This window comes from Astatotilapia calliptera, chromosome 3 (assembly GCF_900246225.1).
Source record: "Astatotilapia calliptera chromosome 3, fAstCal1.2, whole genome shotgun sequence".
Taxonomy (NCBI): Eukaryota; Metazoa; Chordata; class Actinopteri; order Cichliformes; family Cichlidae; genus Astatotilapia; species Astatotilapia calliptera.
Window position 1 is genome coordinate 7,918,137 of NC_039304.1, and position 16,462 is coordinate 7,934,598.

General features: G+C 40.1%; 1 protein-coding gene across 1 annotated transcript in view; it reads right to left on the reverse strand.

The window, feature by feature from the left end:
- The window catches only part of chrnb1 (cholinergic receptor, nicotinic, beta 1 (muscle)), a 28,335-nt gene extending 12,830 nt beyond the window's left edge, over positions 1-15,505 (reverse strand). The window contains exons 1-8 of the mRNA XM_026161599.1: positions 15,252-15,505; positions 12,211-12,344; positions 7,671-7,715; positions 7,040-7,149; positions 4,980-5,088; positions 4,735-4,879; positions 4,358-4,543; positions 2,053-2,276 (exon numbers count right to left, since the gene is read on the reverse strand). Coding sequence (XP_026017384.1) covers positions 2,053-2,276; positions 4,358-4,543; positions 4,735-4,879; positions 4,980-5,088; positions 7,040-7,149; positions 7,671-7,715; positions 12,211-12,344; positions 15,252-15,312 — 1,014 coding nt within the window. The 5' untranslated portion in view covers positions 15,313-15,505. The remainder of the gene's footprint in view (positions 1-2,052; positions 2,277-4,357; positions 4,544-4,734; positions 4,880-4,979; positions 5,089-7,039; positions 7,150-7,670; positions 7,716-12,210; positions 12,345-15,251) is intronic.
- Positions 15,506-16,462: the final 957 nt, after the last annotated feature.

Here is a 16,462-nt window from a genome sequence, read left to right on the forward strand (position 1 = left end):
TCTTTGTATTAAATTAGTAAAATTTTTTCCCCAATTAATTTACTAAAGGGGAAGTAGAGGTACTATGGAGTAGAGGTAGTACTTTTTCTGTGAGCCACATCTCATGATTGGTCTTTTCATGTACAATCTAGTGTCTGAACTCAGCCTGACCCTGTAGCCACCCTTTGCTTTGCACACTCTTGGCATTCTCTCAATGAGCTTCATGAGGTCGTCAGTCTTGAAGGAGTTCCCAGAGATGCTGAGCACTTGTTGGTCCTTTTGCCTTCACTCTGGGGTCCATCTCACCCCAAACCATCTCCATTGGGTTTAGGTCACACATTAAGAAGCCAACAAATTCCACAAATGAACCCCGAAAACCATTTCAGCTTCATCATCAAGCTCACTGAGACGAGGCCAAGGGTTTGCAGCGCTGTCAACAAAGCAAAGAGTGGCTGCTTTCAGGAATCTAAACTATAAAACACATTTTGTTATTTATCACTTTTTTCTTTGCTAGATAATTCCATATATCTTGCTTCATATCTTTCATGTATTCAGTTTGTATCTACAATGTAGAAAGTGTTAAAAATAAAGAAAAACCATTAACTGAGAAGATGTGTCCAAACTTTTGACTTGTAGTGCATTTACTGTACATATCCTAATCAGGAGTTCAACATTTTAACAGCTTGTATGAGGAAGCTGTTGATCAGTCTGGAGATTCTGCCTTTTATATTGTCATGATCCTGAGTCCGTGACTCAGTGATTTTGTGTTTGGTGTATTTATTGTTATTATTTTCATTATTGTTTGTGGGCTGTTTTTGAATGGTTTGTGTTTTGTGTTTTAGATAGTGGGTTTCTGGGTTTGTGCTCCCCCTGTTGGTCCCTGGTGTTAGTGTTCCCCTGTCTCGTCAGGTTAATCAGGTCCAGCTGTGTCTCCCACCTGTGTGTGTGATTTCCCAGTGTCCCTCTGTGTATTTATAGTGTGTGTTTGCCTCTGCATTACTCTGTGAATCCCCTGCGTGCTCTCCCTGCTGTCCTCCCTTCATGTTCAGGTTTGTTGCTCTTTGGTTCAGTTTCTCCCAGTTTAGGTCATCCTTAGTTCTGTTTTGCCATCCCCACTTTATGTTCGGTATTCTTAATAAATCACCCTCACATCTGAATAAGTGCTGCATTTGAGTCCTCCTTCCACACATCACATGGCTGCTGCCCCAGTCGTGACATATATTCCATGACCATCTGACTGAGTACAAAATAAAGTTAATTCACAGAAAGTTAATTCTGTTGATCTGGACGCAACCTGCAAATGGACTGAATCTACTTTCTAAGATTTGTAATAAAAGTGTCCTAAAAAGATCATTGCTTGGCCTGTGACTATCAGGAGTAGTCATGCTTGAAGGAAGTTGGTAGGTGTAGCTTGGTTGTATATATGATTCACTACATTCAACCAATTTCTAATATGGAAAAATGTGTGTCTAAAAATATGGACATTACATTAAAGTCTCTTTAGCATTCGTGCAATGTCTTGTTGCAATTATCTGGTGTTTTTTAACTGTAATTTAAACAAAACATATAACATATTGAAGTCTTGTTGAAATTGGAAATGCAACTCACCTTGGAGTTGCATAGATAGATAGATGGTCTCTTGGGTCACACTAATTAGAGTTGATGGTCCTAACCTACCGCTTGCTCTACTTCCTTGCTGACAGATAATTCAATGTTTAGAAGTTTTTTTCATTTATCACATAGCCTCCCAATATCCCCCTGTCCTTTCCAGCTCTCCTCACAGACATGCTGGCCACTTAATGACTTGCCTTAACGTATTTTCACAATGCAAATGAAAGGTGGTATTCTGACAAAACCTCTGACAACAGAAAGAAAGATTGCTTGTGCTTCTGGGCTGTTCTGGCACAAATGAACAACCTACAGTATATATGCAAGACACTGTAACAACACATGCTAGAAAGACAAAAACTATTTCTTAAGAGACACAGATATTATTTCCTTTCAGAAGTCTTGTATGATGATGTGCCAAGCAGGCAAAAATTAAGCTTGTGTGACCCTGAAATGTACGCTCACCTTGCGGACCCACATTGGCATCATGTGGGTGTTGGGAGAGCGATGGTGGAGGTTGAGGACAACCACGCTGAGGATGACAGAGAATGTGACCAGGACCATGGTAAACATGATGTAGTTGACGATGATGGGAACACCCAGCGAGGTCTCGGGGATCTTATCAGCCAGCAGCAGCAGGAACACGGTGAGGGTGAGCAGCACATTGATTGACAAACCCATCTTCTCACCTTGCAAAGAAAAAAAAAACACAATTATTTAGGAAAGTCAGAAACAGCGCATTTCTTGTTCCTGTGTTACGACTCATTAAGCTTTACCGGGCCAAGGTTTGTTCCATTTTCAACTCACTGAGATTCGAGGAGCATCTGGTGAATGTAATTTACTAGCAATGATGCTAATGAAAAATTCTTCTCCCATTCTAAGTGAGGCTGATTGGGTGACACAGCATTGACTCTTTAGTTCATTCCGTGGTCACGTACAAACTGTGTACGAACTGTGTTTGTAAATGACCACAGGCCTGTACTACGAGGCCAGATTTCATCACCAAGGTAACTTCGGGGTTAACCTGCAGTTTTATCTACTGCAAAAGTGGTTCACGTCTTACCTGGGTGCATCACATGATAATTTATGCTTTATGCTTATCTAATCTCCTGCAAAATTAGAGATCAACTTAGTTCTCCAATAGAATTGCGTTACCAGTCCTGGTGGATCCCTCAGACCTCTGTGCACATGCAATAGGAAGATTTAAGGTTTTCCAGTAGCATCTAATGTCTCTTGGTTTCTTAGAGACAACTTTTTTATTTAAATTTAATGTATTTCCGTTTCTGTGTGTTGGCCCTGCGACAGACTGGCGACCTGTCCAGGGTGTACCCCGCCTCTCACCCTATGACAGCTGGGATAGGCTCCAGCGCCCCCCGCGACCCTGAAAAGGACAAGCGGAAGCGAGTGGATGGATGCATGGATTTCTTTCTGTTGGCTGCAAACGATTTACACCAAGACCCAGGGTTAATTTAGCAAGTTGCTAACCAACTCCGTGTGACGGCTTATCCTGACTGTCAGCGTTGGGGTAAATGAATCCAGATAACAGAAAGGCATCCTGGGTATGCTGAACTTGCTTCATAGTACAGGGCCCAGAAGGGTTGAGCTGGTAGGTTAAGAGAGCAGTTTGTGGCCTCTCACTGAGAAGCAAAGCATCTCTTTCTGCATCACTGGAAAATTAATGTAAAACTGGAGGAGATTAAAAAACAAACCCTACGATTCCCTGTGCTGTTTATGTGTCCCTTTACTGCGTGTTCAAATCAGTCATTTCATATGACCCTGGTTCAAGACTAGTAGGAGACACAAATCCCTGTGAGGGTTGCATCAGGAAGGCGATTCAGCAGAAAGTTCCGCCAATCAAATATGCAGATACATCTCTGGTGGCGACCACTTGTGAATACGGGAGCAGCAAAAAGAAGCTTTTGCTTGATCATCCCAATAAGACTCTAAGTGGTTGTTTTTAAAGGTCACTTGCCTGGTTGCTTTTTTCAGTGAACAAAGCAGATGGCACACACTGGTCAGTAAACTATGATACGTTTAGCAGTTATCCTAATCAGACATTTTCTGCAATACTTTTTTCCCACACGTTCCAAAAAATTTAAATAAAAATATTACAGAGTGTTAAAATGACTTTTTATAGCTATTTTAAACTCCTAAAAATAGGCCTACATCATTGTTCAAGAAAATAATAACTTTATCAATGTTTAATATATTTATATACTAAAATACATGCCTACATCAATGCATAATGACAGTATCATGTCAATGAATATTAATGCAGCTATGCAGGAATGCAGTATGTTATGTTCCGATCTGTGTACCTTATTGAGGTTCATGCATATTTGCACATCTGTGGGTTTTGTACTAAGTCAAACTTTAATATCTCAGGTTGTATTTTGCATATGTGTGTCCTAATCAATCAATGTACCCAATGAGCAGGCTTGTCCAAACATAAAGGTAAGCGTATAAGGGAAAGGACAGAGTCAAGCCGATTGCTCTAAGCTGTTTTTCTACCTCCTTCATTTTAAAGGTTATCAATTCAACTGTGTTCCACGAAGCACCTATCTAATCTGAAATTGGATCCGTTTATAATTAGCTAAATGCCTGATTGCCCATTTTAAACCGACCACACAAACTCAATTGGGAAATGGTATTAGCAGTTTTACATCAAGGTGGAGCTTGTTTACGATAACATAACGATAACGATCACATAAAGAGAGCTTTAATTCATAGTCATCAAGTGATCTGAAAGCAATTTCTGTAAAGTGTTTACCTGCATCGGGAGGCAGATAGAAGTTGAAGATGGCGATGATAGTAATCAGGATGCAAGGGATGATGATGTTGATGATGTAGTACAGAGGCTTCCTCTCGATGATCAGGTAAAAAGTCATTTCCTCATATTCGTCATCAAATGTGTTCTTCCTGCTTGGCTTGTGTCTTACGTACCACTCACCACTCTCTAGAGAAACATCCACAGCTTAGATTTCTATTAATTTTAGCGCATTTAGTAATCGTATTACACTAGCAACACATTTGCAAACCACAAGAAGGGGTTATGCAAAAATGCGATGCTTTGAATATACAGTAACATGAAAATACATCTGAAGTACTTCTACTTAAGAATATATGTATCACGTCATGAGTGCTCACCACTGAAAGACTCGTCCAGCTGGATCTCCCGAATCTCCTTGCCTTTTGAATTCAGGGCATACTGCAGGTCGATTTCTGTTGAGTCATATGTGTAAGAGCGAAACTGCATGGTGCAGTTCTGCCAGTCGAATGGGAAATATGTTACCTAGACACAAAAAACTGGCATTTAAACGAGTTGGAAACAACGTCCAAGCTTAGATGAAACTGGATGGAAGATAAATACATAGTAGATCTGTGTAAATTACCTTGACTCCACAGGAACTGCAGTACAGAGCAGGGGGAGTCCAGGTTACCCTGCCATTACTGTAAACCTGAACATGGACATGCAGGGCCACATCAAACTGTCCATCATTACTGAAAACAAAACATGAAATACAAATTAGCCAGTTTTGGTTAATAAATCAAACTATATCACATGTTATATGTTGAGGTAATCTGTAGTATGTTATGGATGGTGACATATCACAGAATTCCATAACATATCTTGAAACATAGCACAAATTGTATTGTGTCAAATGAATTGCATTTGTTCTGTTGTCTAACAGTTAAATAAGACTCTTCTTAGACGAAAAGTCCCTGCATTTGTCATTAGTTTCACTTATATGTGTTGCAACAATTGCTTCTCTAAGATCGTTGCTGATGTTTTACCTCCTTGGCATTGTGTTAACACACAGCTGAATGCTCCAGACCTGCAAACTGCCAAAACTTCTACTTTTTAGAGACACGGTGACACTTGCTGATGATCAGTTCCTCAATTGCATTAGGCTGGTGACATCTGGCTGCTATTTACTGTCTTAATTTCTATAGATGCACTAAGAACATACTCCACAAAGTTCTGTGAAAACTTTTTCTTTTCTTTATCAGAGGTCTGTATTTATACAGTGTTTTGCTCCATGTATGATCTGCTTTGGAAAATGTGTTTTTAAGAAAACTTCAAAAATGTGACAGAGCAATTGAGTAAAACTGTAACAAGAAATGACTTTTTGGTTTCACTTTTCTGTAAAGGTCAGAGACACCCCCCCTCCCTCCGTACTATGGGAAGTAATCTAATTTGTGCTGGAGATGGATGGTTTATTGTGACTTTGCTTTTACAAAGATAGCTGAGAGGGCTTGGTGAGGAAATCCAGGCAGCATAAACTAAAATGTGACAAACAGTGAGGTGTCTCTGTTCCGCAGCTGCACCACCAAGGCATTATTAGAGTACTGAAGCAATAACAACTCTCTATGCTGCTGACTTAAGTTATAAAGTTGCAAAATAGCAGCAATCAAAGTTTGCATCTCAGTTGTAGTCTTTGTTTTGTTATCATCTCAGTTCCTCTGACAAAGCTTAGAAAGAGACAGACAAGGCAAAGTCACGGCTGTGTAGAATATGAACATTTAGCTCCACTCCCACATCTAAACATTGTAATTGGCATTAAATGGAGATTCTTTGCACACTTTTTATGGAGCACTTTGACTGTAAGTGCAGCGCTAATGTTGTTCCTATACTAAGCTGTCGGGCTCATAACACAATGCACAACAAAGACATCAAGTCAATTAGACACAGATTTAGCCTTCTGTCAGTGTACAGTGTTTGAGTTTTATGTCTCTGATAATTGAACAATGAGAAGCTTGTGTCTTTACCCCGGGCCCTCCTAAAAATCTGTCCCTGTGAAAGTGCTGCTGCTAAAATGGCCGGCATTGAACAACCCAAGAGAAGCACGCGCAAATTTGCATTTGTGTGGACGTGCATATTTGTGTGTATCCGTGCGGTTCCAAATGAACGCCTCACAAGCTGAAGTAGCTGAGCGGTGCTATCAGCTCAGTTATTAGGGAGCCATGCTGCTTAATTGCCTATAAAGTGTTGATGAATGGAGCAGTGGGGATATTTACAGTGGTGTTAATGGGAGCGTGTCTGCGTGAGCCAATATGGGGAAAAGACTAAACTTGCTGTTCTGAGTATCTAAATCTTTAATTTAATGCTGTGTTATATAGTTTTTCCAATACACATGAGCACTACTATAATTTACCTGGCCCATCACCTAGTCTCCAGTGGCCTGCAGCTACAAGCTACAGGGGTATGCAATTTGTCCAATTTCAAAACAATATAGTACGATGGATACGGATTTGATATGAAAATATTTACTATATGGCAATACTTGTTTATTTCACTCAGGTAGGGGTAAATTAGTAAGTACAAAAGGTTGCAAACACTGCATACAAATACAAAAATGGAACAAAGAGATCAAAAACGTTCTCCTTTCAAGTCTTTGTTAATGTTAACGTTAATGCTAATGCTAATGCGAGTTGCAATGCTGATACTTACTTATTGATGAGGACGATGTCAGGAAGCCAAACCTTCCCAGAGGGGATGCGTAGCACCTGAATCCCATTGTGCTCCTTCGGTTTCCATGACAACCGATAATCTGTCCATTCCTGTTTGAACATTTTTATAAAAGTTTTTTTTTTTTTTTTTTAATACGTAGGGATGTTATTATCCACAAGTCCATGAAAAGAGTTGGGATTAAAGCAGAAAATGACAGCAAGCAGAAACTTTGCTTTAACAAATGCAACCAATTTGTCATTGTATCACTTTATCTTTCATTTCTCCACTTCTGTAATTAGATTCCACAGGGATGGCTTCCCTGTGCATTTGTCCTTGCATAACAAAACACAATTTGCATATTTTTTCATTTTGCCTGCTATTATGACTACTCCAACTGTTCTACTGATTATATGCACAGTGTGCATTGGCACTGAGCTGTACTCGAAAGACGAGGCCCTGTGTTAATAAACATACTGCCACTGGAGTAGGAGTCACGGATGAGCTGCTCAGTGTGATGTGAAAGAGTTTTTCAGTTAGAGTACACTCAGAAAGCTGTTGGATAATTCATTCTATCGGCTTAAGATTTACTTCAATTTGCAAGTATGACGAGCAGGCATGCAAATAGACTCACCAGATTCATGACAACAGTGGTGCTCATTTCTTCATTTTTCATATTCTGTTATAAAAATGCGAAAATATGCATTTCAGTATGTACTTCATAACTGTTTGCTTCAGATCGTTTTTCATTTTGTAGGGATACAGATACAGAGTTATGCACAAAGAACACCCTAATGGCATTACAGGTTTTGTGGTGGTGAGAGTTTGAAAAATGGTATTCAGGGCAGCTGTGGTACAGGAGGCAGAGCAGGTTGTCTACTAATCAGAAGGTCAGTGGTTCAATCCTCAGTTTCTCTAAGGTGCATGTCAACGTATCTGTGGTTAAGATACTGAATCCTAATTTGCCTGCAAAGCATTCAATGAAATGTGAAAGACAGGTTTTAAAACAGCTCTTAGGTGTAGAAATAGGTTTGTGAATGGGGCTTATAATAAGAAAGCACTTTGAGTGCTCAGCAAAAGCAGAAAAGTGCTGTAAGTACCATTCCCACCAAACACCATCCATCAGTTTAATGGACTAAATCCGGTTAGTCAATCATCAGTCTATGAAAAGCCTTCCATTTGCATGAAAAGTTAGGTTTTTAGGTTGTTGCAAGCATTTAATTGCAAGAATTGGTTACCACTGTTGCCTCATAATAAGAAGGTTTTTGGTTTAGACCAGGGGTGGGGGATCTCCAGACCTCAAGGGTCCTGCAGTTTTTAGATACGTCCTTGATCCAACAAAGATTATTTAAATGGCAAAATGACCTCCTCAACATGTCTTGAAGTTCTCCAGTGGCCTGGTAATGTACTAATCATTTGAGTTAGGTGTGTTAACACAGGGTGATATCTAAAACCTGCAGGACACCGGCCCTTGAGGCCTGGACTTCCCCCACCCCTGGTTTAGACTATGCTGCCAGCTGAGGGCTTTCTGTGTGGAGTGTGCATACTGCATGGACTTCCCCCCACAGTCAGGATACATTCTACTGAGGTTAATCGAACCTCAATGTGATTCAAAATTTTTTATTTGTTCGTCTTTCAGCCTTAACCTTTTGATGGAAGGACAGCAAGTACAGTGTGATGTCTAAAAGATATCTAAATAATACATACAGTTCAAAGTTAAAACCAGGTTAAAAGTTAAGTTTTAGTAGTTCATACTGTTAATGTTAATACCTGTGTCATTTTTTGCCTCTGGAAATGTGTTTGTTACATCACTGTGATCAGACAGCCATGACATACACTCAGTGGTGAACTTTGTAGTAAGCGCCTTTATATAGTTAAAACCATTTGTTCCAACAGGCCAGGCATAGCTGGACTGGCCATCGGGCATCATTTGCGTTTGATTTTTCGTTTTTATGGGCCGATGTTTTTTTTGTTTTGTTTTGTTTTGTTTTTGTAACGGCATGAACAATGAGAGGTGATGGATTGGCCAGATGGTGGCTGATGTGTAAAAATAACTCAGTTGTTTGGTGGTGGCTGTGGCGGAGCTTCCACAGAGGCCAGCAGGTGGATGAGGGAAGGAGAGGCAGGAGGAGCAGAGACCTGAGGCGGCCGCCGGTCCGAGTGTCAGGTGAACTGAACTTCAGGTAAGAAGTTATGACCTGCAGTCTATCTGGGTCAGATATAAACCAAGTTTAGGTGGAGTTTATTTTCATTGTGCTGACTTTTTACAGTCAGTTACAATAACTCGTACTGCGTGCTAGCTAGCATGACGGAGTTTCTATACAGCTGGGTGGGTGCTTTGATGTTACTGATAGTGAACTTTATTTTATTCATTAGGTTAGTTAGTAGAGTTGCCAACCGCTCCTTAAAAAATGGAATGGTCCCTCATTCAGAGAAAACATTATGCGTTTCGTATTGAGCTGAGAAGGAACACAGTTTGTCCCGTAGTTTAGCTATAATGGAAAAACACACAAAGCTGGATTTATTCTGTGTGTTTATGCTGCACAGCTACTTCAATCATGAAACTGATCAATGATCAGCTGATCAGCTTTTCTGTCTTGTTTGTTTATCGCTCACTTTGCGCCAGAAACAGGAAACCAGCGGATGTCGCGGTAAACAACAGCAGCACGTTTAAGCTTGATCAGCTGTTGTTAAAATTTATTTAATATTAATTTCTACTATCAGCTGATGTTTGCTGGAGCCACAGCTGTAAAGCTGCTGGTCATGATGTCTGTTTGTATATGTGGTGAGAGGGAAACATGAAGATGAAACCAGGAGATGTCCTTACTGAATCATCAGAGCTGAACAGGTGATGGAGAAACAGGTTTACCTTTTAGGTGACATGAATGAGTTGAAGGGAAGTTATGAACTGTTTATGAGAGACAAATAACCCCAGGATCCTTTTCTAAGTAGCTGACAGCTGGTAACTATGCAGGGGCGGGTCTAGCAAAGTTTTGCCAGGGGGCCCAGGTAGGGCATTAACAGGGAAAGGGGGGCACAAAGAAATACTTTTCTTTCTTATTCTCATTTAAAATGTCTCGCTTTTAAAAAATAATTATCTGAATCTTACAACCAAAGTTTTTATCTGATGTAAAATGTATAGAAATCATACATATACCAACAAGAGGGTGTACATCACAGCGTCTGTTTTCATTCAAAGGCTTTATGCCTTTTCCTGTAATACCTGGTTGGCCCGTCTCTAGTCAAAATGCCCGGGCCGATTTTTTGTCCCAGTCCAGCCCTGAGGCCAGGGGACATGATGTTGCAGCGATAGGCAATACCACTTTATTGAAAGAAGGGTTTGGAGTTGAATCTATTGGTTGAATGAGTAGTTTATGTTTGTGTTTAGGCGCGACCTCTTGTTGTTACAAAGGTGTCTAAATGACTTATTAACTAAATCGACTAGTTAACATTATTGCAGAGGAATTTTTAATGTTTTGGGAATTTTTGGAACCACTGGGATATTAGTTTAGCTTAACAAGCAGGGGACACATGTAGTCTCTAAACAACTCTTTTACAAAAGGACTAAGAGGCAGAGACATGAGGGGATTTGCTGCATGAGTGGCATTTTTGCATGTACAAAATGTGACATATTGCATTGTGGGACTGTTGTACCCATGATGTGAAGGTCAAGTCATGAATTCTGGCTAAGCTTCTCTGCTCCTCGGCCTGCTATTTAAAACCCCAACTGGGACAGCTGGGACCAAAGCATGAGTGGGGGCAGCAAACGTTGGATGTCTTCCTCATGCAAACACATCTTGCTACCTCACACATGTCATTGCCTGCATATCAATACCCATCAGGCCCAGTGTTAATAATAACTCTGCAGTTACCCAGCTGGACTAGTTACTTGTCAAACTAAGAATCCAAGTGGGTTAGTTTTCAAGACAGGTCAACTCCACAGCTTAAGATGATCCACGTGACGAGAGAGGAAGAGAGAGCGTGACCTTGAGTGGAGGTGTAAGGAGTGTGGGTGTGTGGATGCACTATGTGTGTTGGTTTTTGATTGCCTAGGAGAAGAGAGTAAAGGGGAAAATAAAAAGCTCATAAAGTGACCGTGTGTGAGTGTGTGTGTGTACGGCTTATCCTTTAATGCAGTCACACAGGCAGCAGCCCAATCAGTGCATGCCACTAAACACTATTTCCCAGCATGAATGAATAAAACTACAGTACTTCACTACACCTCAGTAGTAGTACTCATTTTTGCCATCTGGTTGTGAATTTAAATTCAGATGGCACTGGGATTCATTCATGGTGGAGAATATGGAAGATAAGCTTTACATTTACATTTCAGAGGCAAAGCCACAGAAAAACCATCGTCTCTCTGGCTAAGAGTTCCAGCATGAAGTTACTGTAGCATGGTCACAGACTTTGATGTGTCCGATTATGACAGATTCATCTTTTCAGATCTTGGAAAAGATATTAAAGGAATGTAGCTTCTAGGCTAGACAGTTTGAGTTCTTTATGATTAGGCTGTTCTACAAGCTCTCTGAAAAGCCGTCAGTCGATTCAGAACACTGCATAAAGAGCAGTAACAGCGTCTAGTAGTATTAACTTCTCTTCACTGGATTTCTGCTAAATCCAGACTAGAAGTAAAATCCTTCTCATATATAGTTCCTTAAATAATTAAGCTCCATTGTATCTTCATGACCTCATAACGTATTAGCCAACGGAGTGCTTTGCTCTCTTCATTTTGTTCAGACTGCAGTCTTACTTAAAGGACAGGTGGTTGGGAGTGGTTTCTTCCTGTTAAAAGGGAGTTTTTTCTGACCACTGTCACAAAGCAGATGTTCATAGGCAGTCATAGTTTGTTGAGGTTTTCTCCCAAATGCTGTAGGGTCTTTACCTTACAACATAAAGCACCTTAAGGCGACTGTTCTTGTGAATTGTCAGCTAATGGCAAACATTTTGGTGATGGGAATCAGCATTAAACTGGTCGAAACTTCTGTTACATCATGCTGGGTTACAGTCAGTCCTGGGTTCTCGAAAGGGGTCGATGGAGACCTGGCTTATAATCCATTAGAATCAGCCCTTGTTTAAATTTATTCTACTATGCTAGAATTTAGATTTTTTTTAAATCTGCAGTGACCTGCTGTTTACTGTGTGTACTTTTGTGTTGGGGTTTTGGGCCTCACCAGTCCGACGAAGGATGTGAGGATCATGCCCACGCGAACCACCACCCTCTCTTCAGGGGTACGAGCTGGTCGGACCTTAAGGTTGTATTTGGAAAAGAGGCTCTTCATCAGAGTATTCTCTGATTCAGTTGCACCTGTAATACACATTGACAGAGGTCAGTTGTGATGGCAGGCTTCAAACTGAAGTCCTTTAATAATTGCTAGTCATTCACTCAGATTTAGCTAGATATGTCCCTCCAAAAGCCTCAGCAGCTGCTGACTGCATTGATGCACTGAATTAATAAAGGAGTTCACTCACTAGATACACACTGGTGACACTGTGTCGCCGAGCAAGCTGTGCTGTGCATCAAAATATAATCAATCGACGACTGTCTCAATACCGAAGTCAATAGTGTGCAACAAGTGGATGTTTGATAAAAAAAAAAACATTGATTATTCATTTTGATGATTACTATAATGTTTCAATGTAAAGTTCCTGATTGTTTAATACCAAAAATTCTGTTAACTGCTTTTACAGACCAATTTCCTAGGTCCAGCCAAGGGGTGAAAGGTCAGCTCTATGTCTTTCTGCTTTTTGCAAATTATGCTATGCTGTTGACTTCACTGACCAATGACCCCCCCAAAAAAGTGACTAGATGACAATTACCACCTTCAAGTCCAGAATCAATCAGTCAGACCTTTCAGTCAGAAAAGCTGTACTGCTATTGGATGTGGATAGACTGCTTTAAGTGGAATTCAGGATTGACAGATGGATTGGCTTACCATGTGAAGTAGTAGTAGTGCATTCCCACATTATTTTCTCTAATTAAAACAAGTAAAAGACATGTATTTCAAATAAGTTCCTGAGGTTCTAAGGTCCTGTTTTTATATCAATGCTAAATGTTTCGCTTCAGGTCTGCATAATCGCAAACCTACTCAAACACTTGCATTCCATTGCATTTTCATGCGTAATCCCTGATTTACTTGCAACATTTTCCTCCTTGGTGTTGGAAGGTTAGAAGCATTTATAATCAGCAGCTCTTGTGACGCAGCATTCATCACGTCTGGCATTGCTGTGGCCCCAGCAGGATCTGACCTGACAGGAATAAATGATGACGATCACCCAGCAAGGCACCCCATTAGCTAGGCACAAGGAAGCATGGCTGCTGATGGAACGGGAGGTGACTATCGAAGGCCAGAATTTAGCATTTTTTATCTCACTACCCAGCTGAGATCACTTGGTAAATAACAAGACTGACTAAAGAATTAGCTAAAACTAAAATACTGGATGGTTGTATAACCAGTTAAAATTAAAAAGATTTTGTACTATATTTTTCTTTTATGGAGAGAATATGTGAGTATCTGCTTGAAAAGACCCAGTTATTCAGCTTTTTTCTCATAAACTCACCGAGTGAGTAGTGGCTCAGCAGTGATAAACATGGTTTAAAATTGAAACTGACTGCAATAAAGTTCAGTATACACTACATCCTTCTCAGAGTGGTTTGAGCGCACTGTCCAGTAACCACCGGGCAACTTACCAAATAAGTTGTATGAAAAAATGAAGTTATTGATTTCTCTGAAGAAATGTGTTCAACTTAACTGGCTGTGATTCTCTGCGACTGTCGTGTCTCTGATCGTATTTTCTTTAGTTTATAACTGCTGTGAACACAAGTCCTTAAAGATGAAATCTGCCATTGTGTTACAGGTATTTTGTTTCGCTATTTCATCATTTCTTGTTATCTTTCAAAAATGTCTTCGGCATAAATTCATTAGTGAGTTTTATTAGTTTGTTGATGCTATGAGATGCAATTTGAATGAGAGGTACATATCATAAATCTGTCATGGCTCCCTACGTGATATAATCCCTGTGCTTAACTGTCCCTGTATGCCACGTTTGTCACTCTGGAGCTCGTGTGGATGCCGCACCTCGATCCTCTAAACTCATCAACTTTAGCTGTACATCAGCTCCTGTCTGCTAATGAAATAAGTTTGTCACTTGTCTCAATAGCAGACACGTCTTGGCCTAATTAGGGCTACTTCCAGAACGCACAGCACGATTACTGTACAGTAATGGTAAACTCGTATGAGCCAAAGTTCTTGAAGGGACCTAACATGGGCTACAAGAAGTGTAATGTGGCCCAAAAGCTACAACATACCTGCAACAGTACCTGCATGTGACCCACCAAAGGTAACCCTGTGACTAAAGGCAGTCAGACTTACCCGATGAGTCAATGCCGTCATTCACGACTTGTTGTGGCCCAAAGAGGTTTGCAAACGTTTGTTGCTATCTGAGTACATTCCATTACATGCTGCTCCACAACACTTCTCACAGTTTTCTTCCCTCACCAATCAACCAAAGACTAGCCTCCTCCTGTTGTCAATCTGGAAATAAACTCTTACATCTTTTAACATTTATTGCAACCAAGAGGGAAGTAATGTTTAGCTCAATGTTTCAAATTGGGACTTCAGAAACCAGTGAGCGACATCACAATAGCCACATCCATCTTTTATATTGTCTGCTTTTCAAATGCTAGCATGCTAATGTTAACAGATCAAAGAGGTACAGCCTCACAGAGCCACTGAAGGTTCTCATTTTTATGTTTAATGACCATGTTTCTGTGCTCTTTCTGTGCTCTTTACACAGTTACACCAGCACGATATGCTACATGTCTCTCTTGATAAATGACTCAATGTGATTTCTGCCATTTTCTAAATTAGCCCATGGGAAAAGACATTAAACACTCAAACCAGATTGATAAGCTAAAGAAACATGAGCAGAAGAAAACACATAAACTGCTGGGCCTGTATTAATGTCTAGCCTACGTCGAAACGTGCTAATAAAACATTTTTATTGTACAGTATTCCAATAGGAACTGACATCGTGTCAGAGAAATCATATTCTCAAGTATTACTGTAAAGTTTTCTATTTTGAATTTGTTCTTTTCTGGTACTTTCCATTCTATGATCTTATTGTACATTAGATACTACACGAGTATTCATGTTGGCCTTGCATGACAACTAACGCTTTGTTACATGAGTATACTGTGTCAGCCTGTACTTACCTCCCAATGTGCTCAGGCTGTATAAGCAACATGCCAGCAGGAACAGATCCAGGCTTTTCATGATGAGGCCCAAAACCAAACTCTTGTCCTCCCCGGAAATAGATCTTGAATGAGTGAATCAAACTTCTTCCCTGCTTAGCTTTCTTTACCAGTTCAGCTCACTGGAACTCTACAGCTAAACTTTGACTTGGTCAGTACTCAGTTTGTACTGTTGTTGTCTGTCAGTCAGGCAGCCATGCCAGCTGCTGTGTGCTCCAATTACCTCCAGGAAGGGGTGTGGGCTTTGGGGAAGGGGTTGGGGATACACACAAGCATCAAACTGGCAGAAATTCTTGTGAGGTTTTATATGCAAAAAAAATTGTATAATTTTTTCTGGTATATTTCCTCTTCCAAAACCCTCCCCAAAAAGTTAGATTGCTGTTTATGTAACTGTGAAGCTAAAAGAGATTCTGAGAATTTTGGGGGGGGGAAAGAAAACCTATGAAATGATAGTTGACAGAATGACAGTTCAGCTGTTTTGGCTTTCTGCTTCAGAAAACCATGAAGCCAGTTCTGTAGCCACATTATAAGATAAAACTCTATAATGCAAAGGAACAAAAAACATACATAAACAAGGTCCAAAATTGCATGGGCCTCAAATAATCTGAAATAATCTGACTATTGGATAATAATTCAAAATTATTTTTTTTGGAAAGGGAGCAATCAGGTTATTATCAGTCCAAATGGCATGGATAACGTTTGTACCTGTAAGGTTCATATTAAACAATATTTACAGGTTTTAGAGCAACATCCAGTCCAAAGGTGACACGATGAAACACAATGTCAAACCGCATTCTGCATGTATTATTATATAAAGATGAAATAGGTGCTAAACTAAGCTGCCTGCTGACCAGACCTGTCACCTAACAAAAACATGTCGTGCTTTATGAAATTAAAATATTAGACCCAAAAATGTTGAGAGGCTAAAATCCTGGAGTATATCAGACATTAATTGGAAAACATTTGGATTTGAAAGCTGTTTCAGTAAGTGCTCTCCTCAGCTCCAAAACTCTTGAATGCAAAAACACGCTGGCAGCTGCCATCTTAATAATAATAACTTCTTGTTCTCAAGAGTTTTCACTATCAGCTCATTTGATCTATTTAATGACTTTCTCTTTTCTTTTTCTAATCTCATGACCCTTTGACCTAAAATCCTATTTTGTAATATGTCA